Source organism: Phanerochaete carnosa (genome assembly GCF_000300595.1).
Source record: "Phanerochaete carnosa HHB-10118-sp unplaced genomic scaffold PHACAscaffold_10, whole genome shotgun sequence".
NCBI classification, from domain to species: domain Eukaryota; kingdom Fungi; phylum Basidiomycota; class Agaricomycetes; order Polyporales; family Phanerochaetaceae; genus Phanerochaete; species Phanerochaete carnosa.
Genome location: NW_006767637.1, coordinates 590,387 through 613,684, shown reverse-complemented (window position 1 = coordinate 613,684; position 23,298 = coordinate 590,387). Strand labels below are relative to the sequence as shown.

The 23,298-nt window shown below is 52.5% G+C and overlaps 7 protein-coding genes across 7 annotated transcripts; 2 read left to right on the top strand and 5 right to left on the bottom strand.

Annotated features, from left to right (window-relative positions):
- Positions 1-1,288: 1,288 nt before the first annotated feature.
- PHACADRAFT_262952 (uncharacterized protein) lies at positions 1,289-4,574 on the top strand. Its single transcript, XM_007400107.1, has 7 exons — positions 1,289-1,529; positions 1,625-1,698; positions 1,950-2,020; positions 2,075-2,630; positions 2,684-2,894; positions 2,943-3,044; positions 3,094-4,574. The coding sequence occupies exons 1-7, from the start codon at positions 1,390-1,392 to the stop codon at positions 4,259-4,261; spliced, it is 2,322 nt and encodes a 773-aa protein (XP_007400169.1). The 5' UTR covers positions 1,289-1,389; the 3' UTR covers positions 4,262-4,574.
- A 987-nt stretch (positions 4,575-5,561) lies between these two features.
- On the bottom strand, positions 5,562-5,975 carry PHACADRAFT_53674 (uncharacterized protein; the record flags this gene model as incomplete). The annotated part of the gene is made up of 1 exon (XM_007400106.1): positions 5,562-5,975. A coding segment is annotated over one exon (414 nt), but the record flags the coding sequence as incomplete, so codon positions are not given.
- A 492-nt stretch (positions 5,976-6,467) lies between these two features.
- Positions 6,468-8,189, bottom strand: PHACADRAFT_187619 (uncharacterized protein; the record flags this gene model as incomplete). The annotated part of the gene is made up of 6 exons (XM_007400105.1): positions 6,468-6,636; positions 6,685-6,807; positions 6,858-7,393; positions 7,447-7,551; positions 7,604-8,104; positions 8,153-8,189. The coding sequence occupies 6 exons, from the start codon at positions 8,187-8,189 to the stop codon at positions 6,511-6,513; spliced, it is 1,428 nt and encodes a 475-aa protein (XP_007400167.1). The 3' UTR covers positions 6,468-6,510.
- A 261-nt stretch (positions 8,190-8,450) lies between these two features.
- On the bottom strand, positions 8,451-11,321 carry PHACADRAFT_262946 (uncharacterized protein). The gene is made up of 4 exons (XM_007400104.1): positions 11,208-11,321; positions 10,724-11,153; positions 10,388-10,477; positions 8,451-9,917 (listed from the first exon to the last, which is right to left on the bottom strand). Exons 1-4 carry the CDS (start codon positions 11,271-11,273, stop codon positions 8,575-8,577), a joined length of 1,929 nt encoding a protein of 642 aa, XP_007400166.1. The 5' UTR covers positions 11,274-11,321; the 3' UTR covers positions 8,451-8,574.
- Positions 11,322-11,397: 76 nt separating this feature from the next.
- PHACADRAFT_262943 (uncharacterized protein) lies at positions 11,398-11,661 on the bottom strand. Its single transcript, XM_007400103.1, has one exon. The coding sequence runs from the start codon at positions 11,649-11,651 to the stop codon at positions 11,406-11,408; it is 246 nt and encodes an 81-aa protein (XP_007400165.1). The 5' UTR covers positions 11,652-11,661; the 3' UTR covers positions 11,398-11,405.
- Positions 11,662-11,877: 216 nt separating this feature from the next.
- Positions 11,878-13,891, top strand: PHACADRAFT_262941 (uncharacterized protein). The gene is made up of 2 exons (XM_007400102.1): positions 11,878-12,584; positions 12,640-13,891. The coding sequence occupies exons 1-2, from the start codon at positions 12,250-12,252 to the stop codon at positions 13,595-13,597; spliced, it is 1,293 nt and encodes a 430-aa protein (XP_007400164.1). The 5' UTR covers positions 11,878-12,249; the 3' UTR covers positions 13,598-13,891.
- An 800-nt stretch (positions 13,892-14,691) lies between these two features.
- On the bottom strand, positions 14,692-16,425 carry PHACADRAFT_151439 (glycosyltransferase family 15 protein; the record flags this gene model as incomplete). Its single annotated transcript, XM_007400101.1, has 8 exons — positions 14,692-14,940; positions 14,997-15,168; positions 15,232-15,332; positions 15,392-15,484; positions 15,549-15,685; positions 15,738-15,790; positions 15,845-16,312; positions 16,381-16,425. 8 exons carry the CDS (start codon positions 16,423-16,425, stop codon positions 14,894-14,896), a joined length of 1,116 nt encoding a protein of 371 aa, XP_007400163.1. The 3' UTR covers positions 14,692-14,893.
- Positions 16,426-23,298: the final 6,873 nt, after the last annotated feature.

Here is a 23,298-nt window from a genome sequence, read left to right as displayed (position 1 = left end):
CGATCGCGAAAACACGTGATCTTTGAGCGATATAGAGATCTCGCGTCAGTGTGGCGTGAACAACCCAAGTTGTACATGCAAGCTCCCGCTCAGAACGCGCGACAGCTGCGAGTTCGTCACGATATAGTAGATTCGGCAGACCGACTATCGATGCCGTGCGCAGCTATGTATATGTACCGAGGGTGGGTGCTTCGATTGTTCTATAATCTTGGCAAAACGCGAGACGCATGGTGATTATCACGGATTGTTTCGCTATCTCTGTGGCAAAAGCGCCGTTAGACTATGTCGATGAGTAGATGACCACATCAATACATGCAGATGTGCCAGGATGGTAATGCCCTCTCTTCCAGATACCAGTCGTACACGTAGCACACGAGGACTTAACGTTCGACATTAACTACGGCCACGGTCTTTGAATGGTGCGTTGCTTCGCATTGCAGCCGGGTCGCGGAACGCATCACACGGGGCAGCTATCTTATATATCACTTGGTGATCTAGTCGTGCATGGTTAGTGAGACAAGGGACACGTACCAAAACATTTATTGCGCTGTTCCTCGTAGTACGTCATCAGGCCAAGTAGCTTTGTCACCCATAACTGCTGCCGCAGCGGACGAGAACGAGTTTCGAACTGCGATCAGCGGTGCCAGGCGGATAAGCTTGCTTTTGCAGCGAAGATTGAGACACAGCTACCTTGAGGGTGAATATCACGTTCCAGGCTCTTGCTACAGTCGACGATTATAAAATCTGAGGGACGATTCCGTGATTTGAATCGCTGCGCTTGAAACCGCATTAGGTAATTCCGACACAACGCGGGGTGGAGACATAGCACTGATGGGCACCCTGACGACACCTGCAAAGATCAGAGCATCGGGCACTGGGCTGAGGATCGCGGATGCATTCTGTTTTGATTGCAATGGAGGCCGTCCCTCGTAGTCCAGGCCGGAGGACTCCGAGGAGGCCGGAGGCAAGGCAACCTGCGCCCAGAGCGGGGGACCGGCAATTCCAGCAGTGCCTCGAGGCTGGGGCTAGGGAAAAATGCGCCACGAGGTAATTGAAAGGCTTGGGAACCGGGGTAAAGCGTCACGAAGTCTGGTGAACCTTGGTTGAAGGACGTTGCTTACAGAGGTAAGTAAGCTACTGACCGTGGGAAGGCGACCTCATGGTAGAATGAAGGGGCCAAACAAGGAACAAACAACTATGGCTGATTCGTGAGGTGATGGTCTGGACGACCCTGAGAAGACCTGAGCGACGGCGAACAATATCCACCTTCATTCCCGACCACGAACATCGACGACGACGACGACTACGCCTGACGACATCCTTCTGTCCTTTCCTCTGGTTCTGACTCGTTCTTGATCTCTCTTGGCTCTCCAAACTACGCCCGGCGTCATGCCTCCAAAACCTGGCTCGTCACTCTTCCTTGGCCTCGAGCTAGCCACCGACCAGCTGCGCGCTTCCATCGTGGACGAGAGTCTCGAGCTGATGGGCGTGGAGGCGGTCGACTTTGACACTGAGCTGTCCGAATACCAGTAAGTACCTGTCTCATTGCGGCGACTTCGTTCGCACGTCAGGCAACATGCACAGCATCTCAGAAAACTATTGCGATTTGCTGCCGCATGTGTAGGACGCAGGGCGGCATCTTCACGACACCTGGCGAGGCATACACAACGCCTGTTGAGATGTGGGTGAGGGCTTTCGGTGAGTAGCGTTTCGCGGAAGTATTTTTTTTTTGTATCCTTGCATGTGCACGCCTGTTTCCTGCTTTGGCTTTATTGCCGCTCAGATTTTCGCCGTGCCCCTGGTTGATTAATCACTGAAACTTCCCACGCCACCTCACTGTCCACACCTCACGTGTACACAATAATTTCAGGAATACTTCTAGAAACATTTGTAGATTTCTGAGGGCATGCTGTCGAGCAAGACTTGTATATTGACGTGGTTTTCTTCAGATCTGCTGATGGAAAAACTGGGAAAGGGACATGACTTGTCACGAATAAGGGCCATTGGCGGTGCAGCTCAGGTGCGTAGCCCTTCCAAAATATAGCTCAGAGATCTGTTGAAGCGGCTTCTGCAGCAAGGGCTAGTATGGTGGAAGACAACGCCAGTACCTCCATTGCAGTCGTTAGACCCACGTCTACCCTTACACAATCAGCTCACGTCCGCGTTCTCGATGCCCAACTCAGCAGTAGCGCAAGACATGTCAGCTCACACGCACGCACTTGCATTGGAGGCTGCCCTCGGAGGTGCAGAACTGATGGCCGCTCGAGTAGGAACATGTGCTCAGTCAAGTCTCATCGCCGCGCAGTTACTGAAAGTTCGGGAAGCGTGGCCAGATATCTGGAGGAGTACCGGCCGTGTACAGCTGGCAAGTTCATTCATTGCAAGCTTGCTCACTGGTTTATTCGTCGGTATGGGAGAGGCGGAAGCCAGCTCAACTGGTCTTTGGGTCCACTCAACAACGCCGGGACAGCCAAGTCACTGGGACGAGGGTGTTATGGAAATTGTCGGCGGAAACCGAGACGAAGGCCGAAGGATATGGGGCTGGCTGGGTGACGTCGACACTTCAGGCGGTCGGAGACGGATTGGCAACGTGTCTAGGTATCTTGTCGAGCGCTACGGCTTCGACCCTGGTATGTACATATCATCTGCCGAATTGTAGCTGATAGCTAAGTCTGAACCGTAGAAACGATTGTGACGCCTTTTACTTCCGACTACCTTTCTACCTACCTGTCGCTCTGCCCATCCGCATCCGATGCCGTCCTTTCATTCGGCCCCATTGATCTCCTAATGACCCCTGCCCCCAACTACCTCCCTTCCCGGCTGTACAGCTTGTTCCCCCATCCTGCGCAAGATGCCAGCGAAAAACGTCGCTACGTCGCCATGCTCACTAGCCGGTATGTGCGATTCGACTTTAGACCTGCTTTTCACTAAATATCGAACAGAAATGCAGATGTGCCGCGCGCCTTGGTGCGCGATATGTATACCAAGAGCTGGAGCGCATTTGATAGGCTCGTGGCCATCGTACCCCCAGGTGGATCAATCGGGTAAGCTCACTTTTCACCACTTGAAAGCAGCTCGTTAACGCTGTCATAGCCTGGACGATAAGTTATTCAGCTTCTGGCTGTTGCAGGGCGACAGCTACCCTCTGACTAATGTAAAGGGCATCTTCCGGTTTGAGACTGGTATAAAAGTCAACGAATTCCGTGACTTGCGGGCCAATCCTCGATGTTTGCTCGAGAGCCAGGTCCTCTCTTTCCGGGTTCGCTGGTCCCGGATGATTACCTCGGGGGTACTTGGCCCTAACACCGGACGCAGCCGTAATAACGCTACACCTAGTCCCATCGCTCAACAACAGAAGCGTCCCGCTAATACCGCTAATAACATGGGTCTGCCGTTCGACCCTTATGACTATAACCCCCTCCCATCTCGTATCCTCGCCACTGGTGCCGCTGCGAACTTCCCATCCATAGCCAATCTCGTCGGCGACATCCTAAACGCACCGGTGCTCGTGCCAACGACACAGATCGACGCGGCGCAGGTCGTGCCACATCGTAACGCACCAGCAACCGGATTCCCCGCCCGCGCAGCCCTCGGTGGTGCGTACGTTGCACGATGGGTGTGGGGCAAGGAGCGAGGGACGCCTGCGGGCACGGGCCGCGGCGGGTTCGAGGAGGAGATCCGGAGGCTGCTGAGCAAACGGTGGGCCGCAACGGGCGGTGCGCTGATGCGGACGAACGTCAATGCGCCCGTGGCGGGAAGCAAGCCCGGTAGCGGCACGAGTACGCCATACGGGCATGGTTCTCGGTCGGGGCTCGGCTCGAACGTGCTCGTCGAGGTCGACGAAGAGGAGGTAGAGGAGATTGAGCGGCTCAGCGTTCAGAACGGCGCTAGCGCGTTGTACGGGCTCGGCGCCGGCTTCGGAGACGTCCTCGACAGCGCCGGCCGCCTGCGCACGTTCACGAGCTCGACCGCCGGCACGGCGATGAGTGGCTCGACGCTCGACGCGCCCTCGACTGCGTTCACGACCCCCGAGATCGGCTCGTCAGGAAGCCCGAACCCTGCCAACTCGGCCGGTCCGGACGGGCAGCCTGTCTCGGCCACGGCGCTCGTGCCCGTCACCGCCCTGCAGACATCGGATGCGGAGCTCCAGCTTGGTCTCGCGAAGGTTGCTGAGCCGGACGTCGACGCGTTCATGTCGTACGCGTCCATCGTCCCGGAGTACTGCCGCTTGGAAGGTCTCTTGGTGAAGTCCATCGTCTGAAAGGACACCTCTTTCTCCAACGTCGTGATCAACATTGCTGTCAGCCGTTTTAGCTTAGCTTTCGATGTGCTCTGTGATTGTATTCCTGCTCTTGCAACGTACCGAACCCAGTAAGTAGTCGCGGGAGTGAGCGTTGAGGGGAGAGGTTTCGCCAACATTCCCGCACGGGATATACCATCAATCGATCCGTGCTCAAAAGCTTCGTAGTCAAAGGTTATATTACTATGTCGTCTCTCTCAGTCGCAAGGTACAAGTACATCGACAATTATTATTTCCGCTATGCAATGTGCTGTAGATGCAAAATGAGCACGTTATACCTATACCCTCCGATCAGACTAGCTTAGAGCTTTAGATCAAAGCAAACAACAACAGAGCTCTGATATCTTTTTTTTTTCCGCTTGTTTATAAAGGCCCGTAGAACTACTGCTACATGAGGGCCTGCAGAGCTCTGATATCAATGCCGAGCTATCATGATATATACGTGATCGCGAGCTCTTCAAGAGAGTAACGAGCAGAAAGGGCGAGCGGGGGCAGGCACAGAATTTCAATCAACAAAGGTTAGGGCTCGTCGGGACTAAGCCTGTCCGTGTGTCGTGGTACCTAATAGCGGAGTGGGGTCCTGCGAGGTAAACTGGTTGTAGAAGCCATGCTGTAGCCCGCAGACAACGTACATGGCCACCACCGTGTCCATCTCGGTACAGGGTGCCGGTGCGGAACAGTATCGTCGGCGAGATGGACTTGGGAATGTACACCGGAGTCGAGTCTGAACCCGAGGTCCACCTAAAGTTGAGGACCGTTGGCAGCCGCTTTCAGAAAGAAGAATTTTTCGTCCTTCAGACCTGGTGGATGGCATGTGAGACATCACGCAGCAATTGCGCTACAGCAACCTCAATCTGCTCGATGGTCACTTTGCAGCACACTTGACAGGATTCGCTGCCCAGGAAAGCATTTAGGGCAGCCTGCGTTGTTATAATACCGGGCGAAGTGCATTTCTCGAGTTCCGCCTTCAACTCCCGCATGTGCTCACTCCACCACGTCGGGAGGCATGACAAAGATTTAGACAGCACGGGATTGCAGTAGGGGCATTCCCACATGTTGCGCCTTACAGGATACACATTCATCGCCACCCACGGAGTGTTCAAACATTCAGCGAAGTACGCCAAGTTGAGAACAGCGTCCCGGCATTCTGCTCGGTACTGAACGAGACGACGATAGTCCTCGCCTCTGATGCACTGGATTTGCTCGGTGCGGTTCCAGATGAACCGTGAGATCTTGAGAACGGAAGGCGAAGGCTGGCTAATGCAGCCTTCCGACCCAGCGGCTCGAGACTGTAATGGCACGCAATCGCATATACTCGGATCGGCTCGTCCTCAGTCGTCTCCTGCAGGGCCTTGTAAGTGGCATCCGCTGCGAAGTCAATCTCGTATTTCCTGGCACCCTCTAGCACGCGGACCGCCGTTGGGAAGTCGGTAAGGGAAGGGGGAGGGCCTGGCAGATAGAAGCGCAGGAGGACTTGGAGCACCTGCGAGGACTCCGTGAGCTGTACGACAGGTAAGGCTTGTGACGCCTCGTGCGATGTAGTGTTTTCGCTGGGCTGCGGGAGAGTGAACATGGCTTCGAAAACAGGCGACAACCGAGGGAGATCGAGTTTGTACATCGGAAAATCTTTGCCGTTAGAAGAGCGTAGGACTACATCTGCATGGGCTGCATCAAATATAGCTGGACGAGAGGCTGTAGTCGACATTTGCATGATGTGGCCCACTGCTTAGCGATGAAAGTAGGCGATAGAAGGATGAAAACCGGTCAAGCTTGCAAGCCCTCGAGCGTGTGATTAGGTTCATTCATCTGCCAAGAGGCTCCTAGTGTGAGACATCTTCGCTGAGCGTGCGCAGTATCCAGAATTGAGTTTGAAGCTGGCCTGGGCTTGTCTCTTGTTGTGGTTCAAGCACACTCAGACATAGTGAGGCTAGGATTCAATATTCGTACGGCGAGCAGGTCCGAAAGCAAAGGTCGCTCGTACGTCTGAGGTGGCGAGGTCTTCAGCATGGATCCTCTCGTTGATACAACGTCTGCTCACCATCTGCGTGTCTATCGAACATTGTTGACGTATCATACGAATGTATATCCTTTCTAGTCTATGAAATGTGCGCTGTGAATTAAATCTGCAAAGTGCGGTATCATCAGACGCAGCGTTTGCGATTTAAGTGCAAAAGTATCGTACTTTGAGTTATGCGTTCATCAAAACAGTTCTATAGGCACATCGTCTCCTCCGTTGGATTGATGCCGTAGTAGTTCCACATTGAAAGCGCATCGCGGTCAGCCGATACGTCAGTCTTGCGTCCGACAACACCTTGGACCTGATACACGGCTTGCGACTGTATGCTGTGTCAACGAGAGAAGATAGTGCGGACATCCCAACATACAAGACCCAAGGAAAGCTTGATAGCAGGTGCGCCTGGAGCATAATGCTCGAGTTTAGGCGCCGGATGGCTCGGGGACATTTCCTGCTGGATCAGCGTAAGGATATTCCGAGCAGCGACCTCCGCCTGGAGCGGCGTGAGCCGAGATCGCCTTCTCTCATCGGTAGAAAACGCACCTGGTAATGCGCAGTGTGTCCCGCCTTGATCGCGCCGAACGCATCAGCAACGTCGCCAACTGCGAATAAGTGCGGGTACGGGACTTCGACCTCCTCCGGTACTGCAAGGCTGGTGGGAGCAAATGACTCGGCTATGGAAACGCGTGCGAGCACATCCTGCAGCCCTTCTACGGACGCATCCTCTTGTGCTTCCCGCGTCTGCCGGCAGACCGCAACTTGCATTGTCCGGCTCACGCGAACCATGTCCTTCGAGGGGCCGTCAGGAACGATAGCGTCGGGAAGCGCTTCGCGAAGCAGATCCGTTGGGCGTTTGACCGGTGCAGAGGAGCTATGTAGGCGAATGTTAGGCCCTGGTTGTAGGCGAGTAGAACTTATGCCACTCGCCACGACGCCGGTGTGGAGCGCTCTACCACTTCGTGTCCTGGCAATACGCTCTTCCATACCGCTCTCATTGACAACAATCTTGGGCGGAGCTGACAGGTCCAACCGTTCTCCGAGTATCACTTTAATGTTCAACTCGGACAGAGTGGTTATGACTGGCCGTACAGTAAGTAACAAGCGAGACAACACGTGGGGCAAGGACACATACTCTCTTCGTGCATAGCTTCGTCGAAGCGAGGCAGGAGTTGCTTGCGGGAATGAAGCAGTGTGACACGCTTATTAGGCCAGACCTCAGCAGTGTCCGTTGCATACTCTGTATACCCACTATCAGCTGCATCCTGTTATGACACGGGCAATGAACTCACGGATCCCGAGCGCGCCACCACCGACGACTAACACGCTATTTGTGCGCTCAACCATGCCCCGAAAGCGTTTCAGCCAGCTTATGCCCTTCGCTTTGGTCCCATCATGAACGATTGTGTTCTCCTTCTCCGCCTCAGTATCAACAGAGCCCCACACGTTGATAGGAGCAGGCAGATGACTCCCGAGCGCATACACCAAGTAGTCGAAGTGCAATGTCCGGTCATTCTCATTGACTCCGTGTTCTGGGAATGCACACGAGAGCGTTAGGGAGTGCATATCAATGGACGTAACATACGCGTGCAGAAAAGCGTGTCGCTGCATGTCTTCGGGGCAGGACTTGACGAGGAGATTAGTGTAGGGGATGAACGCCTTATGCCCGTGCTCGGGAAGAATAGCAAACCGCGGGAAGACGTATAGATGGTTCATGTGGCTGTTTCTGTCCACTAGTACTATCCGCCAGCCTTCAGGCAGTTCCTTAGACAGAAGTTGAGCAGCACGGTTTCCTGCAGGAGTGAGATGATTTGCGTCAGACCACTGCTTCTTCTACTCACCGCCATAAGAGGCGCCAATAACAGCAACAGTATTCATAAATACCTATTGAATAATGGACGTCGAGCCGAGTTGGTCTGCACTGGGGCGGACAGCGCGACGGAGAGGGAGACGGAGAGGAAGAAGAGCTTCTCGCGATCTTATCTGATAATTCTTCGTTAGATAATCTGATAAGATTATTCTTATTCTCGGCCCATAAATTCCACGATATTCGGCAGACCGAAAGAACAATTCGTCCACGCTTGTCGCGTTCGCGGACGTCGGTGGGGAGTTGCGCGGACGAGTGTTTGATGCATTAGAGCCAGTGAAACAATTTTGAAACACGATAAGTCAAAGTTTCAGTACAGCATGCAAATACAAAGATGCTACGGCTACAGCAAGGTCTAACAACAGGCGAAACTACATTCTTCTGTAGTCCAGATGGTTATGCAGCGGGCTCTATGGTGGGGACGATATGGCGGATAGCCTCTGGAACCAGGTCGGAAGGCAGCCTGGATATCTTGTCTAGCGGCGCTCTCTTCGCCAGCGAGAGCAGGTTAAGACGCAGCTTTCTCAGGAGCGGATCTTCGCCACCGCCATCCTCTTCGCTTTCCACCTTCACAACGCCATCCGACTTGTCCCGTTTGGCTAGCTGCGTGATAAGGTCTGCTGAAAAATTCAGTGCATATTCCAACGTCTCTGCCGTCTCCGCAGGCGGCGCGTCAGCAGCCTGCGCCTGCTCGTGCGACTTGATCGCGAACGCGAGATACTGCATTGCGTTGCTACCCGTGACTCCCTCGCCGAGGGCACGCTCGTGCTCCACCTCGACGCGCTTCTGCTCCTTCTCCCGCTCTTCGCGCTTCTCCTCCATGTACGCCTTGCCCGCCCACTCGTCGTCTGCTTTGAAGAGCTCGTTGGCTTCCTTGATGAGTGCGGCCATATCAAGTGGGTGCGTGTAGATCTTACGCAGCTGGATGAGGACCTTCGCGACCTGGGGCAGCGTGTGCAGCGCGCGATGGACTTCGGCCGCCATGGCAGTATCGCTTAGGGTGGATGGCTCATGCAGCAGTCGCGACGCCTCGCGGACGAGGCGGTGTCGGCCGTCGGTAAGCGGGTCGATGACGGTCTCCTCAACATAGCGCGCGAGCGGCATACCCAGGGCTTCGTACGTGGGCACCTCACTTGATGGCTCCGTTTGCAAGGGAAGCCTGACGAAGTCAGCCAAACTCCGGACGTACGCGAGTCCGTCCACACCGCCGTAGACGACGTCTCTGATGTAGTCTTCCGCAGCCCTGCCGCGTCGCGCCCAATACCCCTGCTCGGTCAGATCGAGGTCGTCGTTTGCCCATGATGGATCCCGCCACGAGAGCCCTTGGTCGATGCTGTGTCGCAGTGCCCCGAATAGCTGTGCCTCAGATCCTAGGTCTGTGCCGACGTTTTGTACGCGATATTCCTGAGCAAGCGTCCCCGCTAGCGTTGCAAACGTGCCATAATCAGTCGAGTGCGGTTCACGCGGCGCTTTCCATGACGGGAGCTCTTCTTCACCTTCACCTTCTCGGTCCTTTCCACGACGCGCAGGCGCACTGCGAACAATGCTCCAGTATCGTCGCCGAGATTTGGTTCCCGACTTGTCGACAGTATGTAACGGAGGCTGGGGCTGGGGCCGATTTCGAGGCAGAGTACTAGGACTGGGAAAATACGGGTCGGATGATGGGTACAATGACGTGAGGAGAGGTTTGGAGGGTGGTTCAGGCAAAAATACAGAGAGAACGGAGAAGGGGTCTTCCACTAAAGGATATGTTAGCTACATCGAACGGCTGAGACGAAGACGAGGATAGGCGAATGTTGTACTCGTATAAGCTGTGACACAGGGTAGGAACTGCCGCCGCAGTGTACACCTGAGACCTCAGGGAGATCAAGCTACCTACAGAGATCAAGAGTCGATCAAGTGGCAGCGATACGATCTGGGAAATGTTGGTCCGAGTACTTGATATCACGGCCTCGACGGGCTGTGAGCACCCATGCTATATCATGGATATCCACATCTTGCAGAACTGCCAAGATTCCGCGAAGCCACCGTCTGCTGTTGCCAAGAATAGGAAGCCAATAAACGGCAGAGCACAATTCCAGCAGTGCAGTATGACTAGACCGAGCGGGTGACCCGATGCACCTTGTACCGACAGTAGACGGCGGCCAATCCACACAGATCATGTGGCTATGCATCTCATAACAGCCAAACGAAAATTAGGCATACGTACTTTGGGTATAGTCTATGCTGCCGTCCGCACTCAACGGAGGACCGCTCTTCTCTACGCGCAGCCGTTCCTTCTTCGTTCGGTATCTTTTGCCTACAATAATATCAGTGGCAGTTCATACGATGCTACCCTGATGGCGCTTGCAGAACCTCGACCAGGATCTGGACAGAACGGCCCATGTGAGACGAAGCTAAATTCACTAAACAAGCACTGTGACGCCGCATGAGAAAACCCGCCGACGCGGCGTAAACGAACGGGACAAAGCTCGAGCCTAGGATCTTTTTATACACTGCCATAGCTTCTGCAAGCGCTTTGGGGAACTTGTTGAAGTTTACGTACCTTTCAGCTTGAGCGATAGCATCAAGTTTGCCCACTCCGAGCCGGGTGAGAACTGACCAACGCCGTCTTTGAAGCCAGGTAGATGCCCATCTGGTTCAAGACTCTCTGAGAGCACGCCTGCCTCCTTCTTGGACTTAGCTCCACGCCGCGGTGCCGGTACTTGCGAAGCCACAGAAGGCGACCTTCCCCCCATACTGCCGTCAATATCCATGGGCGTTCCCCGATCTTCATCGTCGATAACTGGTGTTTGAGATGGTTCTTCGTCCCGCTCTACATCGATGTTCCAATCCGCTTCGTACTCAATGACGCTTGCGGCTGCCTTGTTGATGTGGTCTATGGCGTATGCTTCTATTCGCTCGGCTTCGCTGTGATAAATCGTTCCAAGGGGATTGAATGTCTTGGCATTGGCTGTAACGAGACGTATATCGTTCTGGTAATTTGCAGGTGAGGAGAGGTGTCATGCTGAAGGTCGTGCGTCACACACCGCAAACTCTTCCAGAGATCTATATTTCCCCTTCTGCACTTTCGTCGTGATTGTACCAAAGTCCATGGGGTCCGTAATAACGTCCGAATAACCTGGCACTCGGGCTAAATCGACTGGAGCTAAGAAGAATGCATAGTCGTCCTTTCTGCACACGTGCCGTTAGCAACTAGCCTTCATTGGTACCCCGAAGAACACCACTCACTTCTTAATCTGCGCAATGAGCTTCGTGAGGACCTCCTTGAGCGGTTTGAGTTTGACTGGTCTTGGAACTTTGGAGGCCGTTGCCTCCTGAAAGGCAACGCCCTTCGCCCCTTTTTTCTTGCTTTTCAATGCCCTCACGACACTGAGGGGTGGTAGAATAAGTCGCAGGCCTGTTCTACTGCCTCCATTCTGCGAAATTTCGGGCTGTGAGACGTCGTTTGAAGCAAAGTCGATATCTTCCATGCGTGAGCCTGCAGGGTTGGCGAACGGCGCCCTCCGGCCGTTTAGCTACAATTTGGCCGGCGGCCGGTCCGGCTTTCAATATTTCGGCTCTGTGATAAGCCAGGGCAGATAGGCTTCGGGGAGAACAATAACAAGGTTTATTGATTTTCCGGCAACGCCGGCATCAAAGCGTAAGACGTGCTCGTCGTTGTCTGTCCACTCCGTCGCGGGTCTGTTGACGACCCCGAAGGCCCAACGACGTTTGTCTTACATCACTGCTCGTAGCCGAGGCGACTGCCCTCGGGATTGTCGGAAAGACCGCCGTCGACAAACATTGCCGAACTGTACAGCCTTCCGCTCTTTGCCATCTCATCTGGATGACAGCTCCGGCTTTTGTCGAAGTTGAAACGCCCACAGCTCAGGCTAGTACAAAGACCGACCGCACCAACAATCAAGAGGCTACATCGGGGCCCGCAAAGCTTTCCCTCGAGAGCTACGTCTTTCGTGAGATACCTCTTGTATATGAAAAGCTCGTGCGCAGCCCCACGGACACACTCGACTTGGAGCCCGCACCAATCCCTTCGCTTATTCCCACCCTCGACCATAACCCCTCCGTCACATGCAAGAACACAACCAGGTTCTGCTCAACAAAGAGCTGTTAAATCGTGTCCTTATCTATCTCTCCGGCCGCCTGTTCCACATGTTTCGCCAGACTGTCTACATTGTCGTTCACGGCGGAGCAGTTATGGTTCTTCACCCCTCCCTTTTGTGCCGAGAGAGTACGCGCGATGTCGACTACAATCATAGATCTTTTCAACTCCATTGGGCCAAGCACGGCGTCCAGGATGCTAGTGCGCGGCTAAGCCAGTGCATTGAAGAGACTGCCAAGGCGTTCGGTCTCGGTGCTGATTGGATGAATGCTCACGCTGATGTTGCGTTGCCCATGGCCAGAGGGTAAGTGCGCGCATTTCTTGTCTGCTCCACAGTCGACTGAAACGACCGAGTTCAGTGCCAGTGGCGAGCTTATTGACCCTATCTACAACGATGCAATGACGCGGCAGAACATCGAACTGAACACCGTGTTCACATCGCAAGGTCTCGTTCTAGTCGCTGTGAGCTGGTCGTGGGCAGTGGCCTTAAAACTCATCAGGTATCAGAAAGACGACCCGAACGACATCGCCGCCATCTTGAAGCTCGGCACGCACATGCGGGGCTGTCAATGGACAGTCGAGTTATTCGAAAGCTGGCTCAAAAAGCTCTGCAGTGCCATGCGCTACAAGGACTACCCGCCCTCTGAAACCCACCGGAACCGTATGAAGATGCAGGATGCCATAAGGCGAGCCCAGCAGCTGGATTGGGGTTCGGCAGCGACATCGTACCAGCCTCCGCCGGCTTTGGTTCATTGTTGGTTCCAGCAGCAGGCATCTCAGAAGACAACTGGTCTTGCTCGCTTCTCGACGGCAACTGAGGGCATGATCGAGCACCAGCGAATGCTTAATTCGCAAGAGCGGCTAGAAGCTGCTCGCTTGCGCACTCGCTCATTCTCCGCGCCTTCATCTACCCATGTATCTTCACATTCCCGCTCTTCTTCATCCCACTCGTCATCCCGAGTGGCCATGCCCACGGCACCCGTCCCTTCTGTGCCCGTGCACACAGCAACCTCCGCACCCGTCACACCGGTGTATCACTACTATTACAACCATCCTCCTCAACGGCAGCGCCATATGTCGGTGTCTGTCGCGCCACAGCCGGCCGCGCCGGTCATCACCACCGTTCCATATATCTGTAACACCCAGTCGACGTCTCGCCGCTCCAGTCCGGCTATCCAGCCACCCCCGCCCGCGGCGATGCCCGGGCACACGATTTCGCCGACTCGCCTTGAGAATCTCCCGCCAGGCTTTGTCCCTACTCACTTCATGCCACGACCGCACCATCCAACTGTTCACCGTGTTACCATGGTCGGTTAGCCTTCGTCATCGCTCTTCACCAGGACTTTATACCCCGCATGCAACATTGCAACTTCATCTTTCTGTATTCTTAATGTGCTTCATCCCGATTTCTGGATATCGAACTTTCCTTTACTACTATCTGTTGTCAGGTTATCATGCTTTGCTGCTTCATTTTATTCGCCGCATCTCCTTTTAGACCGCACACGCATCGACGCCTATCGCTCACGCATTTAATGTTTATTCGCACTGACGATCTCTCCACGGTTTGCATAGCCTACAAGTAAAGTTAGGATAATGAATAATGACCCGTCCATCCCGCTATTCGCTAGATAATTGGATATCTGGACTGCCGAGTGGTTGTATGCGGACGCCCCGCTGTGCGTACTGCTGGCGCGTCACAGCCTCAGCATGCGTATCTAGCACATTAGTCCGTCGGGACCAGGGTCGTTGAATACAGACGCAACGTGTATCACGCCACGCCTAATGCATGCTGTCACCCCTAAGGTACCTTCCTACCGACCACCGTCCCAAATCCCGGATAGCACCCTCCGTCGACATTAATTCTAACGCCTGCCGGCCTTCTGAGTCATTTCCGTTGTGCTATGCAGATATCTGGACTACTGAAGGGGCGTTTACATATTAGCAAAGATCTACTAGGACTTACTAGGACTCTCAGGGGCCGAAGCCTTGAGGCGTAGAAGCGCAGGTGGTGCGGCGCCCACTTCTCGGATAGACCACATGGTTCACCTCCAGGCCCGCACCGCCTCACGACAAAGAAGCGTCCGTGACTTGCCACCCGCAAGAACTTCAGGCCAGTCAAGTCAGACGGGCTTTCAGGCCAGAGGTGGACAAGACCAAGGTGAATTCATCAACGCGGAGATACGGCTTGCGGACCAATCACCGACAGCGTGCGCGAGGCCTTTGGATGAACTTTATAATGAATCGTTCTGCAGTGATAAAAGGATAGCCTTCTTGACCTTGCTGCGCGACTGCGAGTGGGCAGGGTGAGTCATCGCCAGTAGATGCGCCCGGGGCCTGGAGGCAGAACTATCACTGGCATCCACGGTTGCCAGGACCGCAGTCCGCGGCTCTCGTTTTCCTCACCGCGTGCGGTAAGTGTCGACGAAGCGGAAAGCATGTTAAGAAAAATAAATATTCTAGATAACAAGTTCGTGGCTACGACGAAGGGTACATCAACTACTGCAAATGGAGCCGGATAGATAGTTAAATAGTACAGTCTAGTATGGCCCATCCTACTCAAGCGCCGAGTGTCGACGTCCTGCGACAGTCAGGGTAAGTGGAAAAAGATCTCGTTTACTGTATACGCTCCCACTGGCGTATGCAAGAATAGCCATTGTAATCTATTACACGACGACGTCAGAGCGTTGCATCTAGCTGGAAGTCTGGAATCACACACCGAAGCTGCTACTGGGGTTGCATGAGCAGTTCTTTCCACTCCAGAGGCCAGCGCCCTTGGGACAATGCATCCACGGGTGGTGTTCATACCCGATCTGATCAAAGAAATGTAGCTGGTCCTTGCGCGCAAAGAGCGCCGCAGCGATGCTGTGCACCGGGGCATCCCCCCACCGCTGACGCGAGAGATGACCGTCAGCCGACGCCCGAGTGCCCTAAAATGCGAAACGTGCACGCACCTCATAATAGAAGCCACCAGTGGAGTCGAGGTACTCGAAGTATTTCGTGTACGCTTCTCCGCGCCAGAGGTCCATGTTTGCGATCTCGAAGTTGCTCCAGACTAGCAACCGCGATCAGTGCCCCGCATGATACGCGTGAGAAGAGATGATGATGACGTACAGTGACACAAGTTGTACGAGTTCCCGCCGTCGTCCGACAAGTACCCCATCGAGTTGTCCTCCGCGACGTACTGCGGGTTCTCGGCGATGAACTCTGCGAGACCGCACATTAGTCTAAGCGCCATAGTAATGGACAGCGTCATGGGCAGGATACGCACCCTTAACGGTGTCCCAAAGCGTGAGGATCGTAGAGTGGAACTCATACGCTGAGATGGTAAAACCATACAGTTTGTCGTTGTTCTCCATGAAGAGGAATGGGTCTTCGTCGATATCGCAGTGGAAATGTACGTCTGGTCTGTAAAGCCGGTGAGATTCAAACTCGAGCGCTCGACATAGGAGCGACGCACTCGACACGCCAGTACCACTTGTACTTCTGGACGATGGGATGCCTGTAGAAGAACTGCAAAGGAGTCAATTGGAAGGAGGAGGGGGGTTCAAGCAGAAGCAGACTTACTCCGGAGTTGAAGCGACACATATTGCGATACGAAACGCTGCCTCCATAAACGATGTTTTCCTGGACCATCTTCTGCCGACCTTGACTCGCTTTCTCCTCGTCAATCCAGTCAGGCTGGTACCAGTGGTCATGGGGAATCAAGCCAAACTCGACGGATCCAGACACAACATTGGACACGCGTGTCTTGAAGTCGTCCGAGAACGGCTGCTCGTTGAGGAACACCCAGGGGTAGTGATGTTTGTGGTTGAAGCGGTCCTCGAGCTCGCGCACGCTTCTGACAGCAGTGTCAGTCTCGCTGTTTCGTGCTAGCATTAAGAGCGTTGCGTTTGCTCTGGGTCCTAATGTGTCGAGATCCAAGTCTAGTTCATCGGGAGACTCATTGAACGATAGCTCAGAGGAGGTGTTCGAGAGGGATGTTGCTCGGCCATAGTCTTCACGGGTGAAGCTGAGTATTGAATACAGACCCAGCTGTGATAGACGTCATGAGCACCCGACGTTTCAATTGAACAGGTGTCGGCGATACTCACTACCACCACGAGGATGAGAATCGCGTACCGAGCGTACCGAGCGGTAGTATTCATCTCGAGGAACTGGGGGACAGATGGGGCCGCTCTAGGTGGTGGTCGTGTCAAGCCTTTCCAACAAAGCAACCAGCTGGGACTCCACTTCCTGAAACAGCGCCTGATTGCACTTGGTTTGGGGGTCCAAAAATCGTGGAAAATCTGATAACGACAACGGTCATCCTCCTCTCTGTTGTAGGGAAGCTGTATGCCCGGTGCGTGCATTGTCCAGCCTGTGTCCTTGGCATCAATGGTTTTCGCGGGGTGGAGGCAGACTGATGGCTGGATGAAAAATCGAATGTTAGGAATGGTATGCCGGTATTATACGGAAAAAAAATCTCCGACCACTAAACCTGATCTTCACTAGTAAAGAATGCGTGGGTACCGTCCTGAGATAGCTGCCGGTGTAACCGGTGCACTGAATGGCTCGAGACGAGCTCAGGTCAAAGCGCCCAGTGAATGTCGATGAGCGCGCGACGAGCTGTGTCCGCACGCATTCGACGTGTCCTCTGCGTCGTGAATATGTTAATAGCGATACCTAGAAGTTGGAATGATAGACATCCTCGGGGCAAATTACAGCACACGGAATTCAAAAACTCCGCAAGCGCTAGTGCGAACGAAGTAGAGCTGAACCCCGTGAGACGCGTCTGTTGAAGTGGTACACCCTAGTGTTCCCTGCAAAACTCTTAGGTTTCTTCCCTACTAGTTAATAACTAGGTAAGTAACATGTCGGCTCTTCCGGTAAGATATAAGCCCTCAGTAAGTCTATCTTCCCTTTCTTTCAAGGCCTACTCATGATAGGAACCGAAGCCCATCTCGCCCCCAACAGTGAAATTCCGGGACATGAAGGCGTCCCTGGGCGCAGCTGTCCACGTCGGTGCAAAACGAAAACACCCGTCTACGGACGACCCGGAGGCCAGCGCTTCGGAGACGGAGAGCGAGGGTGAACTCTTTTCTGAAAAGGAAGAATATACCAGCACTGAGGCCTGAGGCCTGAGGGGCGAACGTGAATCAGACATGGGCGGGTTTCTTGCGCAGCGAGTTGTCGACCTCAAGAAGCCGACCGTCATCCTCGTGACAGATTGTCAACCGCCGCTACTCCCGCAGCACCGCTTCGTCTCATTACCAAAGTTCCGCAGTATACTAACACATCTGCGCCGCATCTGCTAAAGAGTTTGGATCAAAACAATTTAGATTATTGCTGGAAATTTGTGCATTTCTCGTGTCATTAAAACATGGGCGCTTAAATAAGGCAAAAACGTTACTGACATGGAACTAACAGGCAGTAACTAACTGTGAGAATCTTCCCTATGTTACTAACCGGGAAGAAACCCCGAGAGTAGTTTTGCAGGGAACACTAGTACACCCGCCGTCGCCTAAGGCATCTGACCCGCCCGATCTCCTCAATTACGCGTGCCGCACCCTCCTCATTCACTCTCTGTCGCTACAGTTACCACAATTGTCTTGGAGGCTCTGCTTTCAAATAACCAAGGATTATAATACATCTGAGATTCACCCAATACAATCATTTGAAACCTACGGGATGAGTCTCGCAGTGAGAAACACGGGTGGGTCAAATCACCACTTCAGCAGACAAGTTCGCATTAACGCTTGCTAAGTTTTCGAACTCCGTATTCTGTACAGCCTCTGTATCAAGGATTCATACCAGCAGACAACGTTTTGAGACTCCGCAGGTCCAAGATCTGGCGTAGTAGTTGGGGCAGAAGCAGGGGCAGCTTTTGTCTGAGGCCCGACTCCAGAAACAGGCGGAACCATGGTGCTAATGGATGCCGGAGGCTGCTCGGTACGTTGCCATTTGTCGCGGTGCGCGCGAGCTACCTGGCGTTGCAGGTCGCTTTTTGCGAGTTTGCCGACAGGAGCTATTCACAGCCGCTCCAGCGACATCTGCGAAGGGGGCCAGGTCAGTGGGGTGATAGGTTGGTCCGTGTCAGCAACTAATAATCCAACTGGACTGAGCTATGACAACGCTGAGGAGACAGACGAGAGGAATGTGAGTGAGGAAAGACCAGCTCGAGTCTGGCTTGTTATTGAGCAGTACGAGCTCCTTATATACATGTCAGACTGAATATCTAAAATATCCTACAAATATACGGAGGTGTATAGAAAGTGAACGAATACCATGGAATCCGGGAGAACCGTTTGGAATGCGTAATATTCATGACATTACCCCCCCGTCTAGAATCGTGTCCTCACGATTATTTACCTGTCGACCCAAAACCTCCTGAACCTCGTTGAGTCTCTGTTAAACTTGACACCTCCTCGATATCACATGACGCAATGCGTTCCATAATGACCTGTGCGATTCGATTGCCGGCGCGTACCTGGAAGAGTTGATTGGTGGAGTTTATCAACACTACGCGCACTTCTCCGGTGTAATCTCAGTCTACTACTCCAGCGCCGACATCTATCCCTTTGACGGCTAACCCACTTCACGGCGCAATTCGTGCGTAAGTTCCATGGAGGGCGCGTATTGCTATGCCGGTACCGATAACCTTACGATCTCGTGCCGGTATCTTGACACTTTCAGCCGAGTACAGATCGAATCCAGCAGATTCTTCGGACCCTTGCTTCGGGAGAATCCCACCCATCCTTTGTATCAAAAGAGTGGTATCACGCGTGAGCATGTGAACGGGTCGTGTTAATAGAGGGGGGATTCGAATTGTCATAGGCGCGGGCTTGTCGGGACGTCTAGCGTGGAATTCTTGGAGGAGCTCTTGACAATTGGTCAAGTTCGCCCATGATTCCCAGGTGCGGCGATCGCCGTGGGGACTGTTCTTTCAGAGCACCTGATACTCCAGGTTCCCATTTCGATCACAACGAGAATCAAGAATGTCTTCGACTTCCCATTCTTCCTCGCCATTTACGAGGTCCGGGACTATTGGTTCACGTCGTTGCAAAGGGTATACGGGTTCTTTGAAGGGACTAAGGAGACTCTCGTTGAACACGGGATGTTGTTTCCATTGGCGAGGGAGTTCTAATTCGTAGGCAGAGGCACCGATTTTGCGTTCGACCTTAAAGGATCCATATCGCTTATCGTCGAGCTTCTTCATTGGCCTGTCCGTTCAGATGTTTACTCCTTCTAGCCAAACTTTATCTCCTGCTTTGTACTCCAGTCCGCTCTTCCTCTTTCTATCGTAGAAGCACTTTATGGTTTCTTGCGCTAAGCTGATAGCCGCGCTAGTGTCCTCCCGTACTCGATCCATCCTATCGACAAACTGTTGGACGTTTTCACTTAGTCCTTCTCGCACCGGTTGGGTTCCTTCATAGGGGTGATACCCCTTATTGACGAAGAATGGGGTGTACCCAGTGGATGAATGGACTTTATTGTTATATGAGAAGGCCGCAAGTGGCAACCATTCGGCCCAGTCTGCTTGCCGGTAGTTGATGAATAATCGGAGATATTGTTCTATCTCACGATTGATGCATTCCGTTTATCCGTCTGTCTGGGGATGATACGCGGTCGAAGGATTGGCTTCGATTCCGAGGGATCGGTACAACTCAGAAATGAACTGATTCTTAAATTCAGTTCCCCTATCACTGATGATCTTTTGGGGTAATCCATGTTGTGTGACTACGTTATCTCGGAGTGCCTTTGCCCATCCCTCGGCGTTGAGCTCGATGGTACTTGGTATCGTGATTATCTGTTTAGAGTACATACAGACGATTACGAGGATAGCATTGTATCCGAAGGAGTCCGGCAATACGCCTATCTTGTCAACGGAGATTACTTCCCAGGGTCGTAAAGGTACTTCGTTTGGAAATAGAAGTCCGGTAGGTCGTGTCGTGTGAACCTTGGTTTTCTGACACTTCTCGCATCCTGCCACGTATTTCCGAATGTCTTCTCTGATTCTAGGCCACCAATAGTTACGTGTGACCATTTCGTGTGTTTTGTATTGACCGGGGTGTCCGGCCAACGGGGTATCATGGTGATGAGCGATGATCTGCTCACGGAGTTTCCTATTTACTGGTACGTAGATACGGTTCTTCCATGTCACGAGTCCAGTGCTATCTTCGTTCCAGTCTTTGTCCTTGTTCTGTAGAGCTATGGTAACTAGCGAATCTTGGTTCTTTTTGTATTTTTTAATTTCTGCGACCCAGTCCTGGTCGATTCCTTCTAAACTAAATACGGTACTACGAATCAGGGTACGAAAATGTTCCGGTTTTAATAACACGATATCTGAATTGTCCTCTTTCCCTGCATTGTGTCGCTTTTGCCGGGATAGCCCGTCCGCCTTGCCATTAGTTTTCCTGGGCTTGTGATGCAGCGAGTATTGGTATTCGGCTAATTCTGTTACCCATCGGGCCTGACGTTGATTGAGTTTCTGCGGCTTTCGGAAGTATTCTAGGTTCTTGTGATCGGTCCATATTTCAAATGGATGTATGGCGCCCATGAGGTACTGACGCCACTCGTCAAGACTAGTCATAATTGCAAAAAGTTCCTTATCGTAAATCTCGTAATTCCTTTCAGCAGCTGTCATAGCTTTGGACAGATAAGCGATGGGCTTCCATTTGCCGTCTTGTTTCTGGGCTAACTCTGATCCTACGGCAAAGTCCAAGGCATCACATTCCACTCGGTAGGAATCGTTGTCATTGGGTATTGCTAGCACTGGCGCTGTGCAGAGAGCATCTTTCAGGCTCGTAAAGGCTACTTCTTGGTCGACAGTCCATTCGAAAGTAGCATTTCCTGTTAGCGAGCTGAGTGGTTTCGCTATTTTGCCATAATCTCGGATGAATCTTCGGTGGAAGTTGGTAAATCCGAGAAACGCCTGAATATCTCGTTTGCACTCGGGCCGGGGCCAATTGACAACTCCTTCTATCTTGACTGAGTCCATGCGAACAACTCCTTTTCCTACTATCATTCTGAGGTATTCTATCTCTGCCTTCTCGAACTCGCACTTTTTCGGTTTCAGATAAAGTTTGTGTTCCCTTAAGATTTGAAGAACTTGCCGCGTGATCCGACGGTGTTCTTTTAAGTCTTGAGTAAAGATCATGATGTCGTCTAGATAGACTACCACGTGTCCTTGACTGATGAGATCTCGGAATATGTTGTTCATCATTGTTTGGAACGTAGCCGGTGGATTGGTAAGACCAAAAAACATGACGAGCGGCTCGAATAGTCCTCGATTCGTTAGGAATGCTGCCTTCTCTTCGTTCCCTCCATCGGACGTCTAATTTTGTAAAGTACTGTGCCTGCTTCAATTTGTCCACTAGTTCCTGTATCAAAGGAAGTGGGTAGCGGTTTTTAATCGTCAGCTCATTCAGCTTTCGATAATCTTGCACGGGTTGAAGTCGTCCATCCTTTTTCTTGATGAAGAAGAAAGGAGAAGCCCACGGAGATTTTGATGGTCGAATTCTCCCGGTTCGAAGGTTCTCTTCTATGAACTCATCAAGTTCTTTTTGTTCGTTTACAGAGATAGGATAAACTTTGCAACTGATCAGTTGCGCGCCTGGTGTAAGTTCGATCGCATGGTCCCACGGTCGTCTTTGCAGTAAAGAATCAAAGTCTTCTTTGCTAAATACGTCAGAGTAGTCGTGATAGTAACTTGGGATGGTATTTTCAAAGGTCTTGGCTTCGTGTTTCAGACTTTCTTTGATCGCTAGATCAGTGGCTGTGGTGCGAATGCGTGCTGCTCCCGTCGCGAAGTACGTTTCATGGTCTAAAATGAAGATTCTATCCCCTTCTTCTAGGCGAGCCTCCGGATCGCTGGGCTCTTCCTGATCGGCATCAATATCAATCAATCGGGCGGCATATTTGCAGGTAATCGGGCACCGATCAAACTGAATGATTTGGTTTTGCCAATCGATAGATGGGTTATGAATCTGTAACCACTCATATCCAAGGAAGATTGGAGTCTTCCCTAGATTGGTAACTGCGAAAGGAAGTCGTTCTATATGGCCCTGAATTTCCACCCTTAATTCAACGAAGTCTGTGATAGCGCCGCCGGCATTATGCGTGCCATCTGCATTATAGACAGGGATCGGTGATGGCAGTTTCTTTGTAGCGATGTTGTTATCGCGGACAAACTGCGCATAAATTGAAGATCCAGTACATCCTGTATCTAATAGCGCTTTGACTGATAAGCGCTGCTGCGTGTCCAGAGTGGTTATAATCATGGGGACGTCCATCTGTGTCCCCTTCCTTCCTCGGATGAATCGAGGCTGCTTTCTCAATTCATTTAAGAAGTCTATAGCTTCTTCTTCTTTCATCTGCCTGATTTGGTTCATACAGGCTTCGGAAGCATCAACACTCTTCTTTGAGTGTACCCATTCAGTCAGCAATCTAAGCGCCGAGGCTTCTTTGCTGATTATCCATTGGTGGATCCAAGCCGCTGTCCAAGGTGTGTGGCGCTGCCACTGCGTAGATTCGGTCTGATGTTCTGGTGTAGGCAATAATTTTTTATTGGGGGGAATTAAGCAAGAGGGTTGTGCCTCTCCGCGCCGCTCTGCGGACGCCCCTTTTTCTGGTATATACATGGGTACACCAAACCAGGAACACAGATAGTTTGTGAAATTCTTTTCGGTCAACTTGGCTACGCACCCGGCTGACCGCTTGCAAAACCCTTCATGGCCGCACGAATTTCTTCGTGGATTGCTCTCTTCTAGTCGAACGGTTCTGCCGTCGCGGCAGGAGCTTCGTTCAGTGATGCGAGTGGTGCGAACGTATTGGTGGTGGGAACTACCGGGGTTTCCGCGGCTCGTACTTGTTGAGCTTGTTGCCGATTAGGGCAATTTCGTGATATGTGGCCCTGTTGACCACATTGGAAACAAAGATCCTGGCGCCACGCTTGATCTAAATCCATCAGTTGTCCCCTGCCGCCGAATGTGACACCGGTTCCGTCGCGCTGTGTTTGAACTGGCGCGGTAGCAGTTGCT

Coding starts and splice junctions, on each gene's coding strand:
- PHACADRAFT_262952 (XM_007400107.1), top strand. CDS start 1,390: ATGCCTCCAAAACCTGGCTCGTCACTCTTCCTTGGCCTCGAGCTAGCC. Junction 2,021..2,074: donor CCATTGGCGGTGCAGCTCAG/GTGCGTAGCCCT, acceptor CGGCTTCTGCAG/CAAGGGCTAGTATGGTGGAA. Junction 2,895..2,942: donor GTCGCCATGCTCACTAGCCG/GTATGTGCGATT, acceptor AATATCGAACAG/AAATGCAGATGTGCCGCGCG.
- PHACADRAFT_262946 (XM_007400104.1), bottom strand. CDS start 11,273: ATGGACTTTGGTACAATCACGACGAAAGTGCAGAAGGGGAAATATAGA. Junction 11,154..11,207: donor GATCTCTGGAAGAGTTTGCG/GTGTGTGACGCA, acceptor GCAAATTACCAG/AACGATATACGTCTCGTTAC. Junction 10,478..10,723: donor GCTATCGCTCAAGCTGAAAG/GTACGTAAACTT, acceptor ATATTATTGTAG/GCAAAAGATACCGAACGAAG.
- PHACADRAFT_262943 (XM_007400103.1), bottom strand. CDS start 11,651: ATGGAAGATATCGACTTTGCTTCAAACGACGTCTCACAGCCCGAAATT.
- PHACADRAFT_262941 (XM_007400102.1), top strand. CDS start 12,250: ATGCAAGAACACAACCAGGTTCTGCTCAACAAAGAGCTGTTAAATCGT. Junction 12,585..12,639: donor GCGTTGCCCATGGCCAGAGG/GTAAGTGCGCGC, acceptor GACCGAGTTCAG/TGCCAGTGGCGAGCTTATTG.